The sequence below is a fragment of the Halichoerus grypus genome, chromosome 1 (assembly GCF_964656455.1).
Source record: "Halichoerus grypus chromosome 1, mHalGry1.hap1.1, whole genome shotgun sequence".
In the NCBI taxonomy this organism is placed as follows: domain Eukaryota; kingdom Metazoa; phylum Chordata; class Mammalia; order Carnivora; family Phocidae; genus Halichoerus; species Halichoerus grypus.
This window is the reverse complement of record NC_135712.1, coordinates 73,102,241-73,125,274: the sequence shown is the minus strand read 5'-3', so window position 1 is coordinate 73,125,274 and position 23,034 is coordinate 73,102,241. Positions and strand designations below refer to the sequence as shown.

Here is a 23,034-nt window from a genome sequence, read left to right as displayed (position 1 = left end):
AGGGAGAGAATGAAGATAGAGAAGGAAAGGGGCCCAGGATCTCTGAGATTTGGAACTCTCCTACACTGAGAGTTTGGGGAGAGGAAGAACCAGCAAAGGAGAATGGGGAGCAGCAGCTCCTGGAGAAAAAGGAGAATGTTATGTCCCCAAAACCCAGAGAAGGAAGCCAACTAAGGAGAGTGCTGAGCACCAACATTCTAAGCTGAATGCTGAGGTCCAAGGACCACTGATAATTTGGAATTGTTGGAGCCTTTGACAGATGCCATTTCGATAAATTAGTGGGATTAAAAGCCAAATGAAAGCCATTTAAAAAGTGAATTAAAAATAAGTTGTGATGCCTTTATGAAGTGCACAAACTTATCCCAAACCCACAGCTGGTCTAATTGATCCGAGCCCTTCTCAGAGATCCTTCAGATCCTAAAGCACTTAACCAATCCGTGACTCCTCTTGCTTCCCAAGATTGTTCTGAAAGTGCTTTGTAAACAAGGACACCGAACAAAAGAGTGGGGCAACCACTGGTTTTTATTATTCTATTACACTATTACTGTATTCATTTGATGCTACGTAGGCTCCTCTATGCTCCATCAATACCTAAATTTTCTTAAACCGGTAGCTACCCAGTGAGAATTTATCAATCCGCTTTCCTCGCCCTACACCCTGCCAGGCCCTGCCCCACTCTCACCTCCTCCCCTCTCCAAATCTTTGACCTGGGAAGCTCAAATTTCGTAATTCCAACCCGGAAACACAGCGGGAGGGAAAGGGTGAGGGGAAGCGGAAAGTGTTTGTTTCCTCTGGAGGCTCCGAGCGCGGACACTACTCCTCCGCGGACCGTTTGTGCTGCCCTCCCAGGAAGGGTGCGGGGTGCTTGTTTTTCTGACGGACGGAGTACGGCTGCCGGGCGGGCTCTCGCGGAAGTCCATGCGCCATTGGGAGGGCCGCAGTGGCTGCTCTGTGCCCTTGTTGCCGAGGGCTTCTTCCTGGGTCATTCCTGGAGCAAGGGCCGGACGGGGGCTGACACCCGGGCTGCCGCGTGGCCCTGTCGGCGCCTGTGTGACTTCCTCGCCGGCGGGATGTGGCGACTACGCCGGGCCGCCGTGGCCTGGTAAGTGTGGGCTCCGACCTGGCCCCGTTATTTCTGGGGCCTCCGAAAAACCGAGTTATTTCATCACTACCTCCAGAATGTGCACATAACTCTCAGGCCAGGCGGAGGGTGGTTGGAGGATTCCGGGATATTTTTGAGGACCTGTAGTTAACAGGAGCCCTGAGCGGGCTTACCTGAGGTGCCGGCTGCAGTCCTGGCCCTTGTTCCTGTTCCTTTGCCATTCGAAGATTCTGGGCTCCTTTCAGTCTTGGCCTGTCTGTATTGTCCTTTTGTCCCTGCCCCTTTCACCTTTCTGCCCTTGCTGTTATCGCTGTCTCTGGTTGCTTCTTGTTTCTGCCCTCTACCTCCCCGGCCTCTGGCTCTGTTCATGTGTCACCCTCTCCGCCGCTCTCTTAACTCTTTTTCTTCTACCTCCATGCCAGGTGTACATTGCTCTTGCGGGTACAAGTTCTTCTCCCAGAGTGAAGAGGACCCTGCCTCTTGTCCTAATCCGCTGAGTAGACTTGCTTTGGAGTCAGTTCTGGGCAGTGACGCAAATGGTGTCAGAGATGGTGGTTAGAGATGCCCTCTTAATAGCAGCTTTTCATTTTTAGGCAGGAAGACTTGCTTTGGATGCAAAGTGGTGAATATAGCACCAACTTTCTAATCACACTGTTATTGCTGCCCTGGCCTGGTTTAAGCCCAAGTAAAAAATCTTAGAATCTTTTCATTTCTGTGGGTTACTATATACATTTTAATAAGATTTAAATTTGACTGTATCTTTACACGTATTTGTGTTCTAATATCCTTAAATACTTTCAGGCTTAACTCATTGTTGCAGGCTGTTGATAAGAAGTAATATGCATCAAATAAGGTTAGAAAAACTTGGTTTTCCTGAATTAGCTTCTAAACACCTGTCTTGAATTTTTTTCATAACGTTGTTTAAAGGGTGTAGGTAATTTCTATTTTTTATAAGGAATGGAATCCATTTTTATGAAGGTTGAGTCTAAATTTAGAACTGGATGACATACAATAGCTATAGTCAGAATAACTGAATAGTTATTTCTAATTTTATGGAATTTGAGTTTCTGAGTAAATCCACAGCCCTTGATACTGCAGGAAATTATTTACTACCTTTTTATTTCTACTCCTCACTGTTTCCTGGAGAAACATATCTAATTTTATTTAAATAAAAAGGGAGAAAAGACTTTGCAGAAAATAGCATACTTCATTGGAACAAAAGAGATATGTAGGAAAACTTTAAAATTTGAGCTTAACAACAGACTGATTAATAACTGATATTTGTTTATTCAGGTGGATGCTGTTGCGCTAAATTGTTTAAGTTACCATTGACTCCATAGAGTCATGGCTTAAAAGTGTTTATGTTGATAGCACAGTTTAGCTCCCCTGCAGAAGTAGAGATGTGGAAGGTCAGAAGCCTCAAGCTCTGGAATTTGTCTTTTGCTGTATTTCTTTTGCGTGTTTGTTATGAAGGAGTACATTTAAATTCCCATTCTTAAACAGATGGGAACATAAACATTTTTTGATATAATATATCTAAATACATACGGTAATATAAGAAGATCAGTGACCAACACTTATTTAGGTGCAATAAATGTTTGTGTAAATTTGTTGAAAAAAGAATTTGTATTAGGAGATGATACATAGGTTAAAAGAGATGATAGATGAGAGAGAATACATGATTTCGGGAGTCATGGGGGGGGTTGTTTTGCATCACATTGATTTTTAGTTTGGCCAGATATAGAAATCTATATTCAAAATACTTTTCTTTCAGAATGGTAAAGGCATTTCTACATTTTTTTCTAGCATCCTTTGTCACTAATACAGACTCTTGGGACAATCTGATTTTTGGGTATTTGTAGGTATCCTGTTTTTCCCTTCATGGAAGCTTTCAGGATCTTGGCCTTATCTTTAATTTCTCAAGGCTTTGTCCTTGACAAAGGTGTGGGTCCCCCCCTTCAACCTCCACCCCAAATCTGGCTTGGTACTAGTGGGCCTTTCTGTTAAGAAGATTCTTCAGTTCTGGGAAGTTTTTCTTCTTTCTTTATTTTCTTTCTTTATTTTCTTCCTTTCATTTTTCCTCTTTGTTTTTAGACTCCTGTTAGGTGAATTGGTCTTCTTAGATTGATCCTGTATGTCCATGATTTGCAAAATATGATCTGTGCTTATCATATGTTAAAAAAAAATAGTAGGCATATGCTACAATATGTGTATATGCCCACTTATTTTTAAATTATATATATCTCTGTATTAATTATTTACATTATAATTCTACCCTAACATAATCTTGAAGGATGAGATACAAAAAATACTGTATCTAGAAGCTTTGGTACTTTCTTCCTGAATCCCAGTGAGTCATTTTGTGTATCCTATGGAACGCATTCCACACACATCCCCATTTTGGATACCACTTCTCTGAGTCACTTAACTTTTTTCTACTGATTTCCACCATTTTTCTTTATGTTCTAAGTTCCCAAGAATTTCCTTAATACATTTTCTGGTGTTGCTATTCATCTTTTTTTATTGGCTATTACAGCCTTAATTTCCATGAATTCCTTTCAGACATTTATTAAGCTCTTAAAGACATGTTTAATTCAATAAACTTTGTAATAGCATCTTAGCAACAGGACTCCTTGGGTCTGGAGTTTATCTATTTGGATATATATTTGGATTAACTCCTTTCTTGAAAAAAAGCAAACAACTTCTGAGGGATAGAGGGCTACTCATTGATACATTAGTAGAGGTTAGTGCAGTTAATGTTGAAATGACATTTATTGAGCACTTACTCTATGGTCATTGCTAGGTTCTTTCACCTTTTGTTTTGTTTTGTTTTTGCTATTCTCCCAATAACATATGTTCATTCAGCAAAATTATTAAGCATGTACTACTTGTGAAGCACTGGGCCAGGCTTTAGAAATACAATGACAAGCAAAACAGGACTGCCCTGGCCTTATGAAGATTGCAGTTTACTGGTAGAGACAAATATTAATCCAATAATTACAATATTATGTAATACCAATTTTATGTGCACTGAAGAAAAAGCACAGGGAGCCAAGAACTGTAGCAAGGGACTCAAATTAGAATATAGGTTCCAGGAGAGGAGGGAATGCTGAAGTGAAACCATTTGTGACCAGAGTTAACAGGAGTAGCGGGAGTTAAATAGGTAGAAGAGTTTGTCCAAGTACAGTGGGTATCAAGGCCCTGAGGTGGGAAGGAGTATGGCACAGTCCAGGAGCTAGATGAAAACTGGTCTGGGTGCAGCTGGGAGGTGAGAGGGAGAGAGGCAGGACCAGACCCTGGAGGGCTTTATAGACCAGGAGTTTGGATTTTATTCTGAATGTAGGAGATACTGAGATTTATGCAGGTGAGTGACAGTGATCAGATGTACATTTCAGAAGAGTGCTCTGACTGTGCTGTGGAGAACCCCTCAGTCGAGACTGTTAACAGCAGCCAACGTAAGGAACGGTGGTAGTAGAGATGGGAGAAATGGAAGATTAGAGATCTGTGTTGAAGTAGAACTTGAGGATGAGGAAGGTATCAAGAATGAACCCCAAGTTTGTGGCTTGTGCAGCTGGACAGGTGTTTGTGCCATTTCCTGAGATAGGAAGTACTAGAGGGGGGGTCAGGGTTTGGGAGGAGGGAGGAAGGATATCATGGATTTGGACATTTGAGGTACTTTTTGATATTTAAGGGGTGATGTTCAGTAGGCATTTGGACACAAGGATCTGGAACTTAGCTATTTGTATTAGACATACAAGTTTTGAGAAACATGAGTATGTATGTGGTAATTGAGGAAATGGGTATAGATAAGATTGCCTGGGAAGAGTGAATAGAATGAGAAGAGAAGTGACTTTATATCTAAAGTCCCATGAACTCCCAACATTTAAAAGGTAGTTGGGGAGGGGCACCTGGGTGGTTCAGTTGGTTGAGCATCTGATTCTTGATTTCCCTTGGCGTGGTGATCTCTGGGTCCTAGGATCAAGCCCGTGTTGGGCTTCGCACTCACCGGGGAGTCTGCTTGGGATTCTCTCTCCCTCTCCCTCTGCCCCACCCCCCACTCTGCTCACAAGCTCTCTGTCTGTCTCTCTCTAAAATAAAAAAAGGGGGGTAGCTGGGGGGGGGTGCCTGAAAAAGAGTTGCCAGTGAATAGGAGTAAAGCTAGTGACTATCGGTGTAAAGGGAGTTCCAGCAAGGAGGGGGTCAACACTGTCAGATACTGCTGAGAGAGAGAAAATGAGAATTGAAAAAATAAATACCCATTGGAAGGCATCAGGACACTCAGTAAGGGCTGTTTCACTGAAGTGATACAAATGGAAATCAGGTTGGTTTGGCTTTTAATAGAATAGCTAGAGCAGGGAACCAGTGTCTGTTTTTTCTCTCTTCTTTAAATTGAGAAAGACTTGACTAGTGATTCCTGAAAAGGCAGGAAGAATTCCAAGGAAACAGAGGGATTTGCCTTTGAAGGGAAGAGGAGTACTAACTAATCTCACAGGGCTCAGGGCTCAGGACCCGAGGGGACAGGGAGCTAGAGCAGGGTGGGTGTAGATGCAGTAGGAAGTAACAGGATGTCTCCTTCTGATGGCTTCCATTTTCTCCAGAAAATTGCAGGAAGTATAGGGAGAACGTGGGAGGGTAGAGGAGGGTGGAGAACATCTGAAATAGTCCTAGCAGAGAGTGGAAAAATGTAAGATTGTCAGGCGTTCTTGGGGACCAAGGTGAGATGTCTGTCCAGTAGATGCAATTTTCTTCAGTAGTGCTTCATTCCCTTGGTACAGGCTTAAAGTGATAATAAAGTTCATCTAGGGTTTGTATTTTGCCAGACAAGTGTAACAAAAAACCAGAGGGCAACTGAGTTTAGATTATTTGCAAAAGAGTCATTGAAACTATGAACTATTTATTATAAGGTGGGTAATTAGGTAAGTAGGTAAATAGATAAGGTGGAGACTAATAGGTTAAGAAGATAGAAGGATCTGTGACTTGGTTGTTCCAGTAGGATCAAAGATATTTGTATCGAAGGGGATTATGGTCTGAGAAGAAGATAACTTGAATCAGTGATTATTGACAATAACTCTGATATAGCTATTATCCCATTCTAACAGATTTTAAAAAACTGAGGCTTTGGCAAGTTCATAATTTGCCCTTGATTGCACACAGGTAAGCAGTGAAACTATAAATGGAACCAAAGTTTATCTGGCTCAAAACACTAAGTGGCTGTAAGGATAGAGCTGAAAGAAGTTTGAGCTAAACGTTATGGAACCATGGGCTGTTCCCCCCAGTTGGTTTGGCTCTTGATTTTTTTTTTTTATATCTGTAAGTGGTAATGTTAGTCTCCCAGCGAAAACATCAGGATTACTATTTACTCTTTTCCCTTGTCTCCCGTGTCTAGTCTGTCATTCTGGTATCTACCATTCCCTTCCTTTTTCAGTGCTGCCACCTTAACTCACTCTAGTCTGTTCTCTTATATCTGCACAACTGATATACAATCACCTTATCACTCCCCATATTACCAAAAGCTGAGTGGTTTTAACAGTAGACATTTATTTCTCACGGTTCTTGGAGGTTGAGAGCTCCAAGATCAAGGTGCCAGCATATTTAGTGTATGGTAAGGACTCGCTTCCTGGTTCATAGACGGGCATCTTTCTTCTGTGTCCTCACATGACAGAGAGGGAGAGATCGATCTGTACTCTTCATCTCCTTATAAGGGTACCAATCCCAACACAGGGGCTCCATGTCCATGACCACATACAAAGCAAGTTACCTCCCAAAGGCGTCACCTCCAAATACTTCATGTTGAGAATTAGGCTTCCATATATAAATTGGGGGAGGACACAAATATTCAGATTGTTGCACATTGCCTTTAGTATCTTCTTTTATTACTCTTTAATTAATCTTACTCTATTCAGAAACTTTCAGTCAGGTACCTTATATGTAGTTAATGATTTTTCCTTAATTTCTATCCCTGGGCTATCTCAGGATTCTGAGACCTAGAGGAGAGGCCAAAGAATAGCTATTCTAAGCTGTTGGAATTTTTGTGCTTAAAAGCAGGTTTGCATTCATTTTGTTTCCAATTTTACTGAAAGCGAATAGCAGTTAATAAAATAAGTAAATGAGAGGGCAGGCTCTGGAGTCCCACTGCCTGGGTTTGACTCCTGTCTGTGTAGACTTGGGCAAGTTATTTATGTGTGTGTGCCACCTTTTCCTCATTGGTAGAATGGAGATAATACCAGTATTTTCACCATAGGATTTTTAGCAGGATTAAAGGAGGTAGCACATGCTGCAACAGTGCCTGGCGTGTAGTAAATGGTTAGAAAATGCGAGGTACGGTCTGACATAATGTGGTTGGTCACATGCCCGCCTGTGTGTTTTCTCTTGGGTATATTGCTCTTTTTATATCATTTCCTTTGCATTGTTACGCAGTCTGATCTTTGTCCCGTGCTCTTTTTTTTTTTAGTGAGGTCTGCCAATCCTTAGTGAAACATAGCTCTGGAATCAAAGGAAGCTTACCACTACAAAAACTGCATCTGGTTTCAAGAAGTATTTATCATTCACATCATCCTACCTTAAAGCTTCAAAGACCCCAATTCAGGACATCATTTCATCAGTTCTCCTCTTTAACTAACCTTCCCTTACGTAAATTGAAACTTTCTCCCATTAAATATGGCTACCAGCCACGCAGGAATTTTTGGCCAGCGAGATTAGCTGCAAGACTCTTAAAACTTCGATATCTCATACTAGGATCTGCTGTTGGGGGTGGCTATACAGCCAAAAAGGTGAGTCTGATTTCTACTGCTTTTGCAATTATTTTAGCATGATTATTTGAGGGTTTTATAGCACAAACCATTTTTCTTTAGTGCAATAGAATATAATTAGATATTTAAAAACGTATTGTGTATCTCTACCATGTGCTAAATTGTTTTAATGGTGCTAACAGAAAAATGCTCTTTGAATCTTGGTTATACTTAAAGGAAATGAGAATGGCCTAGTGGAAGGGAGCACTGGGCTGGGGTGAGGTCACCTAGGTTTGATTTTCAGCTTGCCACTTAGTAGCTCAGACAGGAAAGTAGGTGGCATGCTAACACAACCACTTTTTGGCAGCTTTGGGAGTAGAGGCGACACCCCTGGTTTGTCTTCTGTTCCACAGTATTGTTTAAAACCAGGTCATGAAACCTGTTTGAAATAAGACTGTGTTTTGAATTTTTACGTTTTCCATATTTTGTAAAGGAATATTTACATATTTTATATGCTTGCCAGCTAATTTGTTTTTAGAAGAGCCGAGGCTACTTTTGTTTCTAAAATGTTTGAACATAATACATCGTTCGTAGTAGATTAACATGTTTTAATTAGATAAATTAAGGTAGTTTTTCTTTATTTTTGTATGACGTTCAGAGCATTTGATTGGCGTACTTTCTTTTCTTTTAGACTTTTGATCAGTGGAAAGATATGATACCTGACCTTAGTGACTATAAATGGATTGTGCCTGACATAGTGTGGGAGATTGATGAGTACATCGATTTAGGTTTGTATCATCAACATTGAAACACGTTTCTTGGTAGTATCTTTGGGAAAGAGAAATAGTGGTATTGAGATAGTTTCTTCACTCATGAGCTTACTGTGTAGCAGTTTTATTTGAATGGTAAAAGTAATAGAATATCAAAGAAAAAATTGGTAGGAAAAAAATAACGCCCTCGCCCATCACTCTGACATAGCCACCACTGTCCTTCCTTATGGACATTTTCTTTTAATTGTAGCTAGTCTGTGTGTGTGGTTAATATTTTAGAGCCATAGTCTACGTACACTTTGGTTTCTTATCATTTGCTAACTAACGAATTTGTCAGCTAAGCAGCCTTCCTAGACATCACTTTCAGCGTTGTGTATTGTTACCCAGAACAGATGCACCATGACCCACCTAACTAGTTAATTTTGACTAGATCCCTTGGTTACCTCTACTTTTTGTAACCAGGTCCCTAAAAGCCTGCTAGTGTCCGTAGTAATTTCTCCCCATAGTCAGCCACTGTTCCCCCTTTTCTATAACAGGTAGATGAGAAAAAAGTATATTTGATAGTTCTGATTGCCAAGATTAAGTTATGGTAATTAAAAACTTATTTTCCTCAGTCTTTTTTTTAGACTTTGTCTAATTTTTTAGCCTAGGTGTATATGGGGGAGGAATGTACTTATTCACACGGCATTTTCTTAAAGATAAAACCATGCTGCATTGACAGAGGAACCTGCAGGAATTTGAAGCACTCTTTCAGTATTTTTCTAATATTCATGTGGAGAGCTTTTGACTTCGATGTATTTGCCAGTACCACAGTGTGGGGCTGAGGGTCTGGATTCTGAAGCTAGGCTGAAGCCTGACTCCCCGCTTCTCTGCTGTGTGCGCAGGTCCAGCTACTTAACCTCAGTGCCTCAGTTCCTCACCTGTAAAGTGTGGTTGATGATAATTGTTTTGTAGGGTTGCTATGAAGATTGAACAGGTGAATGCTTTTATAGCACTAGAACAATATCTGACATATATTCTTATTTTGAGAATATTTATGTGTTTTGGTCTTCTGCAGAGAAAATTAAGAAAAGCCCATCCTAAATCAGAAGATACTGTAAAGTTGTACCAAACCTCGACAAAATCGTTGAGTGTTTGTAAACAAAAATAAATACTCTGACCATTTTATAAATAAAGCTAGCAAAAATAAAACCAAAGCTTGCCTTGGCCTCTTAGACAGTTATTTCCAAATAGTAACAAGTGTGAATTTTCTGAAGGTCTGTGAAAGGACAGAGAAAAGTAATGGAATTCTGTTTCTGAACTTGAACTGAGATTTCATTACTTTTTTTGAGTTTGGACCAGGTGTTACAGGAGGCGTTTTTCTCTTTTTCCTTTGATTCTTAGCCTCTTTGCTGTGATTTTCTCCTTAAAAGTATTTCTGATTCCAGTACAGTGTTAACATTGTTCCTATAGTGCTTCTGTTTCAAGACATTTAACTTATAGAGCAAAGCTGTCCATCTAAGCCAGACATTTGGTGAGTCTTTTTAAACAAATTTCATGGCTTGTGAAATATCGTCAGAATTACATATTGTTTCAGATACATGTAGCAGTTGTGGTTGTAATAGGGAGAAAAATGGAAAAATATTTTAATTTAAATTTATATATATTTATATATGATATTATTTAAATTTTATCAATGTTTTAATAGTGAAATTAATAATAGTGAAATATTTTGAGAAATTTTTTTCATCTTCTCCAGAGAAAATTAGAAAAGCACTTCCTAATTCAGAGGACCTTGCAAAATTGGCACCTGACTTTGATAAGATTGTCGAAAGCCTCAGCTTATTGAAGGACTTTTTCACCACAGGTAAGGAAGGACCTATTTGATCTCACTTAAAATGTCAGAAACCGCAGAGGAAAAATACTGAGATGTATTCATTTGTTGATTCCTGTCTTTTAAATGAAAACATTTAGTACAAATGAAAAACAGGTTTTTGAAGAAAAGACGCACAAAGTTTTGGTGCTCAGTGGTTTTAAATTTTGGTTAATGCAACAAAATGAAAATTTGTAAGAGCTTAAACATGCTTGGCTTTAGTCAATGAGGGAAAAAAATATCTCTTGTTCCTGACAAGTAGATGAGACTTCCTATGTGCTTGCTTTTCATAATTGGTTAGAACCAATTTGGTGATTTTAAAACAAACTTAATTATGATGTACCATAATGAGTAGAATTTACTGAGGTTAATCCTGGTGTATTTGCCCAATTCATGCCCTATCATGATATAACTCCGATCTCAGACATTTGTTTGCTCATTCCTGTCAAATTTTACATTTCTATTTCCCCTTTTGCTGGTTTTTCACAGGTCACAAATTGGTTAGTGAAGTCATAGGAGCTTCTGACCTACTTCTCTTGTTAGGTGTGTAAACAGACATTTTTGCTGACCTTAACATGCCTTTTAAATGCTTCTAATAAACTAGTTGCAAATAAAATTTCAGACCAAATTTATGCTGCTTATGCTGAATTTTAAAACTCCAGAACTATATTGGGCAAACTCCTTATCTTATAGGTGAAATAATAAAATAATTATTTTACAGTAAAACTAAAATTCCTAAATATGTATCTATAAGATTAAAACTATTAGGAAGTTTGCTTAACCAAAATATTTTCTTGAACTTGATATGATTGTTTCTGATAATTGAAATGAAAAGTAATTTTAGTTTGTCTCATCTGTCCTGTCACAGTTGACATTTTAAATTTATTTTGTTACTATCTGTGGTCTGTAATGGCAGTGGTAAATGGCTGAACTGTAAGTACTTTCATGGAAAATAATCCTTATCAAAGATTGTCTTTTTTTTAATTGTAATTTTCAGTGAAATTTTAAACATGTCTTACAATATTTAAAAAGGTTTTTGTTTTTTTTTGACATAGGTTACCAGTATGTTCCTTCAAATAAGAATAGCTTTTAATTCTCAACAAAGTGATTTTTGCTCTAAAAATCTATTTGCCTTTAAAATAAGTTGGATGGGGCGCCTGGGTGGCTCAGTCGTTAAGCGTCTGCCTTCGGCTCAGGTCATGATCCCAGGGTCCTAGGATCAGCCCCACATCGGGCTCCCTTCTCGGTGGGAAGCCTGCTTCTCCCTCTCCCACTCCCCCTGCTTGTGTTCCCTCTCTCACTGTCTCTCTCTCTCTGTCAAATAGATAAATAAAATCTTTAAAAAAAATAAAAATAAAAAATAAAGTAAGTTGGAATTTGGGCTATTGACAGCAATGGAGAATTTAAAGGACTGCATATTTATCTTTAAGGTTCACCTGGAGAAACAGCATTTAGAGCAACAGATCATGGATCTGAAAGTGACAAGCATTATAGAAAGGTAAGTATAAAGGAGAACTCTTCACATAGATAGTCTTGAAAGAGATAAAATAGTTTTTACCCACCTAGAAGACTTGAAAACAGTAGCATCTGAGGAGCAAATATAAAAGCATCTAAGTAGAGGTGTTTTTAATCTTGGTACAAAGTGGAGGTACTATGTGACAGTTCTGGAAATATTATTGGAGAAGCCCATTTCCTTCAAATATGCTCTGTGAAATATTAGTTATACAAGGATTGTTTTCAACAAAGTGCTTTATTGTTAAATATGTATAGGAAAAGCTGAGTAAGTAAAATAAACAGGCTTTTCTTTTTCCTAGGACTTTTCAGACGTTAATATACTTGTGTGCATTGTGAATCCCAGAAGTCAAAGTGTACAGAGTTGTCCAGATTTATTTAGCAACAGAACCCTTTTTCCATGAAATATATTCTAGGGACTAATGTTTCATGGCATATACTTAGTGGAAATATTAAGAGAATAGGAAATGGGTTATTAGGGGATAGATTGATTCTGTTACATTAATAGTCAACAATTATGTATGGAGTTATTTTGGTTATGTCAATTTCAGTACTTGTGTTGAAATCCATATGAAAGTTTTGGTAGAGTTGCTGATGTAAAATAACATAGGCATTGCTCTTTATTTATATTCATATGTTAACCTGATATTCTCTTAGTCTTCCTTTTTTTCATCTTTTGGAATTGGTAAGATAACTGATTCCTTGGAAGTTTTTCTGAAATAATATTTAGATAAATAGATACCTGAAAAAATATTTAATGAACATTTTAAAATTAAATTTGGAGTATGTAACTTTTATACTGAAGGTTATTATGGTTTTTATAAATTGAAGGGAAATTTATGTTTACTTGGAAAGCAGAAAGAAAATAATCCCGATGCATAAGTTTCCATCTCTCTCCTTGTCCTTTAACTTTGAACTTTTTGCGTGATATTCCAGGTTTAAATTCCAGTATTTCAAAGACTTTTCTCTTGCCTTTTAACTAGATCTTTTAGAGAAAACATTTTAAAATGTGTGTGCATATATGTGTATGTGTACAAGTGTATTTGCCTTTTAACTTGATCTTGATTGATACCTTTTCCATTGGCATGTTAACAAAAGGAACATCCTTGACTATTCATGCTACTGGGAAGAAAAATTTGAATAGCAATTAGCCTATTATGCAAAGCTTATTTGGAGCCAAGGCCTTGTCCCTTAATGCAGGTAGACTTAATGTGCAGAGAAGAGCTAATCTAACAAGGGAGAAGGAACCTCTCTTATAGGATTAGTAGTGTGGTTTTCGAGTGACGAGGCCTTGTTGCCTAGATCAGTTAGGGGAGGTCGGCATCTTTGCTATTCTCTGTTATGGCCAAGGATTGCTTTGGTGAATGAAAAAACTTGTTTCAGGGTCTAGCTCAGATAATCTCCTTAAAATCCTGCTAAGATGCTTAATGAATAATTGGTAAGTGATCAGGAGCTTTGCAGTACAGAAGAAGCAAGAGAATGGATCCCTGGGAATATCATTTTAGTCTCAGATGTTTTTTACGCAGTAGACATAAAAGTAAATTTACTGCTTTATTTTATAGTTTACTTTGCTTGAAGGTAAATGTCCTCATCTACTGTTTTCTTTTAACTTTTTCATAATTTATGGTGATTATCTTTCCCATTAAAAGCTCAACAATTAATATTACTGAGTCTAGAGTTGTAATTAAGGTGCTTTCATTATAGTTTAAATTAAATTGTAGCAAATGCAAGTTTAAGAATTTACTATACAGGAAAAGTATTTCCAGCCTCAACTAGTGGTTTTAAATTTTGTTAATATGCAACATGATGTGTTTCCAGGCTTGGCTCTTACCTGTGATCCTCTTGCCTAGGAGAGTCCCAGATAGAAAACGGTATTCAGAGTCTGAAGCAGTCGTGCCTTAGCTTAGTGGTTGTCTGGGTTGTACCAGAATTTCTGGCCAGACTTAAACTAGAAATGTAAAAGTAAATGTGAATCCAATTTTTTTTAAATTTTTTTTTAAGATTTTATTTATTTATTTGACAGGGAGACAGCAAGAGCGGGAACACAAGCAGGAGGAGTGGGAAAGGGAGAAGCAGGCCCCCCGCTGAGCAGGGAGCCCAACATGGGCTCCATCCCAGGACCCTGCGATCATGACCTGAGCCGAAGGCAGACGCTTAACGACTGAGCCACCCAGGCACCCCCCAATTTTTTTTTTAAAGTAGTAATAACATTTCTACAGCTAGAACTAGAAAAGAGATTTGTCCTTTCTAATAGAAGAACACAGGGGCACCTGGGTGGCTCAGTCCATTGAGTGTCTTGACTTGGTTTCAGCTGGGGTTGTGCTCGCCCCATCAGGATGGGGCCATGTGTTGGACTCCCCTGCTTCCCCTCTGCCCCTCCCCCTACTCATGTGCTCCCACTCTCTCTCTCTCCCTCCCTCCCTCCCTCTAAAATAAATAAGTAAATAAAAAAAACGGGAACACATCTGGAGAAATGCTGGCAGGTAGAGGAACAGTTAGGACCTTTCAAAATCAACTGAAGTGAAAATGACATAGTTGAGAGAATACGGATGTCAGATTATTTGACTTGCATCAGACAAAATTAATAACGCAATGAACTGATTACCTGTGGCTCCCAGTCTGGGGTCACTATACTTTTAGGTACTCGGGAAAGTTGTAATTGAGGTCTACCAAAAGTCTACAAAAAGGGAAAAGCATATATTTCTGCATGATGCTGCACAGGCTAACTAAACATCAAGTTCCTTTGACTTTGCCTGGATTTATATCCATTCAGTTTATGGACAGTAGTTGTTTACATCATGTTGACCAGCAGTTCTGATACATATTACCAAATTTAAAAAATGGAAAAATATCAAAACCACTTTTCAATAAATGCTGTTAATCAGAAATTTTAAAATTTATATCCACTGAAGAAAAATATTAGAGCCCTTGATGTCAACTGAATAATATCCTTGAGACCTGGAGACCTTCAGAACCACCTGAAGGCAAATTGAGAACTGAAGTAGTGAGCCTATTTTAGTGAATCATTTGCAAATCAGCAGATTTCTGTATATCAATCATAACATAGGTGACAAGACCACTTAGTGAATCTCCTTTTTTAGATTCAGTAAGATTGTCTGTTGTAGTGAAAACTAACTTGCTAAATGAGACATCTGTACTTTTGTTTTATCATGTTTCTGATTGGTCATAAACATCTCACAGAAGTAAGCAATATGGTCATTCTGAAGGTTACAAGCACATTTATAATTTATAGAAAATACTTGGAGGACGTTTTAAAGGTCTAAATCATGAAGAGTGGTATTACTGTTTTAAGTGTGATTATTAGATGGTAATTAATGTTCTTCCTTTCCATATGTTACTCTAATTCTTATTTTTGTGGCTTTACCTCTCTTATACCTCCCAGCTGATATCTTTCTCTTCCCTTTTCTGCCAAATTTTTTCTCATCCTTAAAGCCTCGCTCTGTTGTCCTCTTCGTCAAACCTTCCATAACTATTTTAGTTCCATTAACTATACTCTTAACACTGAAAACAGTTGCCAGCTGAAACATTACTTACTTTGGCTTGCATTCTTTCTATCATAAAATCTCTGTCCTCAGAACACCTAGGATAATACTGAGCTTTTAGCAAAATTGAGTGATTAATTTAACACAGTGAAAGAGATGCTAATTGAAGTAAATAAATTTCATTAATGCCAACAAGTAGGCCACAAAATCTTATATGTCTTCACTCTGATCACATGTGAATTTCTCTTGGCCTTTGATATTTGGCATCTACTGAGGAGCATAAGAATGTGAAAGTAGTACCTATGCTTGGTAACTAAAATGAAGCAGCATTGCTTAAGTAGGATTTATGTTTCTGGGATTCCTCAGGCAACAAATAATGTAGTAACTGTGCAAAATGAAATTCCCACAGTCAACATCATCAAGCAACTACAGATCAGTAAACTTAAGTTTCCTGAGCAGCTAACTGGCAAACAAGGTTAGAATCTTAGCTAGGAAGCCAACCCACTTGTGCACTGGAGTGTAGTAGTTGGGAAGCAGAGGTATCAGCGGAAGAAAAGGAGGGAAGAACTGCATAAAGAAAAATGGAATGGCAAAACAGGCCATCCTATTTTATTCCTTCATAAGCACACTGTCCTTTTATATCATTTAAGAAACATTAAGTACATACTGTGTACATAGTACTGTTTTTTGGTAACAATTTAGAACAAAGGGGATTTGGTAGGAATTGTAATATTGATAATAACTATCCGTAATAGACTGATTTATTCATCTCTTAAAATTATCAGTTGTAGAAATTGTCCAAGTAGTAAAATAGGAAATTATATTTCTGAATAGAAGCAGGTTAAATAATCCAAATGGAAAGATATATTTCCTTCTGATATCCATTAATAAACCTTTTTCCATTGACCATAAATACCTTGAGCAGAGCTATGTATTACTGGGAGGGGGGAAATAGTTATTTCTAGCTAATCAAATAAAATTATTCAAACTCTGAAAAGTAGTTTAATTCATACCAGTATTTTTTGAATGAAAGTGAAAAGAAGTCTTCACTTTCATAAAGTTCTTTTCTGGACCTAGGTTACTTTGAAAAGTAATAAAGCAGGGGTTGGCACACTTTATGTTAAAGGGCTAGGTAGTGAATATTTTAGGTTTGTAGGTCCTAAGTTCTCTGTGGACTACTCAGCCAGCCCATCTTCTTAGTAATTCAAATATGCCTTCTGATGTATTGTAGTATTAACCATTTTCTTCTTTTAAATGTGGATTAAACCTCCTGGAGTCAAGGCCACTTTGTAAATAGACCATTGTGGCGATAGGACTGCATCAGGTACAGACTTTGTAGTCACGCTGCCTGCATTCAGATGCTGTCCTTCCTGCTTTCTGAGCTATGTGATCTTGGTTGGACAAGCTCAAACTCTTGAGTTGCTGGTTTCCTCTTCTGTAAAAGGGGGAACCCCTGCTTGATAGGGTTGTTTTATGTATAGCCCTTTAGCACAAGATCTGCACCTAATAAAACTAAACAAATACTGGCTATTAGGGTGATGAGGATGACAATGATTATTATTACCTTACATTCTTAATTACTGTATGAGTTAATTGCTTATTAACATTATTTGATGAATTTCCTCCCCTTTTCTTAATTTCTGTGGAGTCTGTTCTGGAGATGATGAAAAATGGGAAAATAGATTATAGGGCTGATGTATAGCTTATTTACAGATTACACATTTTTTTGGAAACCCAATTTGAATTTTATACTAGAAACTTCGTGTGCATTATTAGGTAAAAGTAGGTCATAATTTGATCATTGAAGGAACAAACATGTGCCAAGTCTTTCTTTAGGTGTCAGCTATAACACATCTCAAGTGTCAGGTCTTATTCTAGGTGGTAGGTATACAAACAAACAGGATAAAAGCCTAGTTCTGCTATGAATTTTTAAAATGCTGTTATAAATACAGTATTTTAAATGTATTCACATATGAATGACTTATAATTGTAAGATTATTTAAAATCTTTCCTATCAACAGAAAGACTTTAAGGTTTTTGCAGTATTTTTGGCTGATATTTTGGTTTCTAGAGTTATCGCTGATTTTCTTGATCTAATGTTATAATTTTTTAAAAATCTGACAATACTGTAGAAATATGAGACTGAGAGTTGCGGGGTCAAATTGACAGTAACTAGGAGATGTTTAGAGAATATATCATTTGTAGTTGTTTACAATAACTATTGCTATTTACAACAGTTACGTTTATATATAATGTATATGATTTTAACGTAATTATGTGCTGTTTCTTGAGGGAAAAATGTCTGAGCTTGGGAAAATATTTATTGAACAAAATGTATTTTGTCCATTTAAGGAGTGTGTCTTGCACAGTAGTCACATTTCTTTCCCTTCCTTATTCCACGTGGCCTTATTAGCTCAGAAGCTGTATTTAGGGTGAGATTTGATGCCCCAAATTGGATAAAGGTAACCTCCTTTAGTTATGTAGCATAGTGTAAATAGTTTTTTCTGTGTCTAATTCTTGTTTTCTTCCTACTTTTTTCAGGAGGTAACAGTTAATTTCAACTATCTTCACATAACAGTGCTTCAGTAACAAACTTGGAAGGAAAGTGAGGTGTCGCTAAAAAGAGGGTGTTTGCTTGTAATGTAATAGATATTGTTTACCATACAATTGGTATATAGATACAAGCAATGGATTAGGGAGAGGTATTTAAGCTATAAGTAAAAAACAAATCATGTGCCTGATAGACCAGCACAGTTAAGAAATGTGGAGTATTTGCTCACTGCTTTGGCATTATATAAGTTAGAATACTGGTAGTATGTTAATTAAAGTACAGGTACACGACTGTATAAGCCAACACAGAAGAAGCCTTTAAAAGGGTATTGTTTTGAGGCATCTGAACATTTGGATGATGAGAAGTGATTATAGTAAATAACTAAATTAATAAAAATAGGTTGGATTACTCTTCTTTCTGCTTTATGAAAAACAATCATACAAAAAATGAAAAAATGATAGATAGTTAGGAATGATGAGGACAGTGAGAGTAGTTGGTTGGCATTGTCTTTCTTTGCTAGATTTATCCATGACCCTAAAAGTATTCATTTAAAAGATCTATCTTTAAAGATCACCGTGATGAATGAATTTGGAAACAGATGTTGACAGTTCAGTTATGTCACCTGCCATTTTGATGTTCTCTCACTTGTCACACAGAAATTTCAACTAGTTTCATCCTTTGATTTATAGTAAGTCAACCAGTTTTATTACTGTTGGCATAGCCTAATGTATTCAATGTAAGATTCAGACAAAAATCTCCCGAATTATATGCCAATACTTTCCCTTAATTTAAAATGCTTTACTAGAATATTAGCTTTCCTGTTTGTATTTATTTCTTTTCTGGAAAACTTTCATTTATAGTAGAAGTCTTTGGGTTATATAAAGTTAAGTTACTAAGCCTCTGGATGATTCTACTAATTAAAATTTGAATGTAATGTTAACCAGCATTTTAGGAAGCTTTCTAGTTGTATTATATAAAATATAATACTTTGGACAATTATTTTAAAAATCTCTGAAGCTATTTGAAACTGCCAGTTTAGATTATTTTAATGAGTTTCGTTTTCCTAGCTCTTTTTATTTTTATAATGTGGTAAAAATTGAGCCCATGGTTCTCCCAGAGCCCTGTTCTTCTGCATATTAAATAGTGACTCCATTCATTGGAACTTTACGTTTTTTTTAGGGTGTCTAATTGAAAAACTACTAGGCTTGTGACATTTTCAATCCTTAGTTGTCTTTTCTCCCACATCTCTTGGGGTCTCTTATCTAATAGGCCAGCAATTAAAAATACTGTACAGAAAATGACATGTATTGAGTACCAAGCCCCATGTAAATACATTGTGATAAAAATTGCACCAGTTAACATTTCATGATTATTAAATGGAATGAATTTTAAACATAGGAATGGTGATTGTGTTGTACATAGGTAACTGGGTTTTGTTTCGTTTTGAGTTTTCATAATAACTGTATTTCCAAATCTCAGTTATGTTCTTTTATAGTGCTTGTGCTTTAATAATTGATAGATTACTTACGTTCTTAGAGGCTGTTTCTACTGAATGTCAAAACAGCTCATAAAAAGTGAAAATTCAGTCAAATACTTACTTTATGTTGTATGAATTTAAAACAGTGCCTCAAACATTATTTTTTAATTTGAAGAAAGAGAATCCTAAATTGCAGTCAGATAAGCTTGTGTGCGTAGGCATGTAGAATATATGAATTACTGTAAAACTGTGATTAACTTGATGCTTGGAAACTCAGTAGTTTTGAGGGGCTGTAATCTCTAAGTCATTAGATATCAAGGAAAAATACTTAAGAGTAATAATTTAATAATTAAATAAGCTATTATTTCAGTCTTGTGAGAATTATGGTTGAGAATTAAGATTTCTTTCCCCTTTTGTATCAAGTCAGGAGCATACACTAGTTCATATTGGCAATTCAAAAATAAGGGTTGAAGTAATAAGTTGTTAACTACAATGCCACTTTCCTTGAGCATTCCAGTTAGTCTAGGTTTTACTGTATATTAATATATATCTGGCTCATGTTACTCAGCAGACAGTCACATTGCTTTTCGCTTTTTAAACTCTGCTGTTTCGTATTTTGAGACATCTAATTTTACTGAGGGGAGAAATGGAAATGTGGTATAGAGCCCTGTTATATAGCGGCTCTAAAAGTACAGAAACGCATTTCCGTTTTTGTTATAAGCTATCCATTCTTCCCTAACTTACGCCCGTTCCTTGCTTGTGCCCTTTGGTTTAACATTGTTCTCCTCCCCAATTTTCCTCTTCTCCTCATTGTAAACTCATGGCAGGGTCTGCTTGGTGAGCTCATTCTCTTACAACAGCAAATTCAAGAGCATGAAGAGGAAGCACGCAGAGCTGCTGGCCAATATAACACGAGCTATGCCCAACAGAAGCGCAAGGTGATGGATCATTTAAGGGGGCTACTGATGTATTCACACTAATCAGCCATTTCTACCAAGATCATATCACCTTAATCCATTCATGGACTCCAGTGATGGGAAATTATTTTTAACAAAGTAAAAATATAAAAGATACATAATACAAATATGTAACTTTCCTGAAGTGGATAAATAAACCCAAAATATTAAACATAGGAATTTTCTCAAACTGAGATTCTCTGTGAGGGTCCATGGATTTGTATTTAGAGAAGAATTATGAATTGTGGTTTGTTTGGTCCAGTTATTGTATCAAGTCACCTTTAGTTTTTAGCTTGTCTGTGGTTCTCCCAAGTTTTCATTCCTAAAGTGTAAAGGACTACTGTCGACAACCACTATTTAAATTATTTAAAGAATGAAATTTACTTGTTTTAGTAAAGTGGGTCAGCAGAAAACATGGTTATTTCTTATAGAAAAAAACTATTTTGGTATAAATTTTGCAAAATTATTCGAATACCTGATAAACTCATTGATTAAGTTTTTCCACAATCATCAGTGAAGTCAGCACAAATAAATTTTCACCTTGGACTACCGAAGGATTGAATACTGGAAATTTGATACGATTTGGGTTGCTGAAGAACAGATTCTCATAAAAGTCAGCATAAATCTGTACAAATGTTTGGTTTTAGGTATAATCAAGAAGTCCTTAAAAGGATGCTTTTGGCTGTTAGATAGTCCCATGGTGTAGATCCCAAGGTTAATGTTCTGAAGAGACTTGAGTCAAAATGAAATGAATGTAATGACTTTAAAGTTACATTCTGAGATCTTGACATCAGCTTAATTAGGTTACATATATTAGATCAGGAAAGTTTTAAAAGTCATATACAAATTTTACTCAGGAAAAGAGATTCAGCCATTTAATTAGTTTCCTGTAGGTTCTGGTTTGAAGTCAACCAATATTATAAATAATGATTTGATGCAGTAATTTTGCTTACTAACCTTACCTCATTTGGTGATGGGTAACACTTGAGAGTACTCCTCACAGTTTCATTTATCTTTTCAGTCACTTCCTGGCTTTTCTCAATTCCATGGCTGTAGAATCAACTCCTGTATATTTAGCTTTCAGTGAATGAACAACATAGGTTGAAATCGAAAATAAGTTATTTTCCTATTTGGTTGAGTTAAAGTAGATGTGTTAAACCAAGAAAGGGCTTATTTTAAATGGTGCTTTAGCATTCTCTGCTCTGTATGTCAGTGAAGTGCCATTTAAATATTCTAACAAATTGGATGCTTAAGCTGAGCCATCTGTTCCTTAGGTTTGTTACAGAAAGAAGGGGAAAGAACTGGTATGTTCTGGTATGTTAGTTAGAAATATGAATAGCTCTAGTTAGAAGTTCTTGTTTTTTCATAATGGTAAAATAATTTGAAATGAGTCCCACAGATCTGCCATTCTAAGATTCTAAGATACGGTTTAAGATCATCGATATACTTTTGAATCAGATGATTTAAGGGATATTAGTAGTGAATAATGTTCATTTTCTGCATTGCCCAAGGTTAGTGTTCATTTGAGGCCTACTTTACTAGGCAGTTTTCAGGTTTAGAGATCTCATTTCTCTTTTTGAGGTCATCGGATTGTCCACGTAATCTTTTATTCCACATTTTCCCCCTTTGTAAAATAGCAGCTGACAGGACTGCATCTCCTTGTGGTGTGGTTTATTGAGGCATACTTAGTCGAGCACCAGGTAGTCTGGCCCACTCTGGAGTTACCCAGCGCGAAAGTAAATGGAACTTCAAAAGCAATTCACGCTCTTCTGTAATGACATCATTCCCCTGACTGTCCCTAAAGATCATTTCCTTACTGCATCTTCCCCCGTTTCTCCCTGTAGTGGGTACACAGGTGACTTTTTCAGCCCTTCACTGTCCTCATGATCCGAATCCCAATTCGTGAGATTTGTGTCATTCCTCCAGGCATTTGAGGTTTTCTTGAGGTGCAGAACCACAGCTTTTTGTCACTTTTTAATCATTCTTCCTCCCTTACCTTCTTGAAAATGTAAGTAGGCCTTCATTTTTTTATATCTTATTAGTAGCAGCTAATAAGCTGTCCCTATCGCTCATGTAGACAGTAGATTCAAACTGCCTTTGGTAGTTTTGCCTCCTATGAATACATACACATACATGGAAATGTTTACGAGTCCTTTACCTATGTATTTCGGTATTTCAGAATGGCCACAATGGCTTAGTAGGAAGAAATACTTAAAATACAACACTCAGGCTTGGTTTTGTGAGGAGCTAGTAAAGGTTTTTCTTTTTCAGCTTTAGCTTGTTTCTGCGGAGGATTCCGCTCTTTCTCCATCAGATTCACAGCCGTGGAATTGTAGAAAAGCTGTGGTTTCAAGACCATTGATACCCATTTCTGTCAGGGTGAGTTTTAAATTAATTTCATAATGCAAACTGAATATATTGAACAATGGGACAAGAACTTAACTCTTGTCGTAAGTAGCAGAACTTTACCAGTAAAATGCATCAACATTACATATACCCAGATTAGCTAGTTAAGATATTGAATAAGTGACAGGTGAAAAATCATATGTGCTGTTCCCGTAAGAAAATACAGAAAAGTATCTT

The 23,034-nt window shown here is 37.1% G+C and overlaps 1 protein-coding gene across 4 annotated transcripts in view; it reads left to right on the top strand.

Annotated features, from left to right (window-relative positions):
* Positions 1 to 813: 813 nt before the first annotated feature.
* Positions 814 to 23,034, top strand: part of OPA1 (OPA1 mitochondrial dynamin like GTPase) — an 85,190-nt gene continuing 62,969 nt past the window's right edge. Inside the window, exons 1-7 of one of the 4 annotated variants that reach the window (XM_036102059.2) lie at positions 814 to 1,102; positions 7,554 to 7,872; positions 8,522 to 8,618; positions 10,339 to 10,446; positions 10,942 to 10,995; positions 11,883 to 11,950; positions 20,323 to 20,433. In XM_036102059.2, coding sequence (XP_035957952.2) covers positions 1,071 to 1,102; positions 7,554 to 7,872; positions 8,522 to 8,618; positions 10,339 to 10,446; positions 10,942 to 10,995; positions 11,883 to 11,950; positions 20,323 to 20,433 — 789 coding nt within the window. In that variant the 5' untranslated portion in view covers positions 814 to 1,070. The remainder of the gene's footprint in view (positions 1,103 to 7,553; positions 7,873 to 8,521; positions 8,619 to 10,338; positions 10,447 to 10,941; positions 10,996 to 11,882; positions 11,951 to 20,322; positions 20,434 to 23,034) is intronic. The other 3 variants (XM_078067898.1, XM_078067899.1, XM_078067902.1) reach the window with 3 other exon arrangements.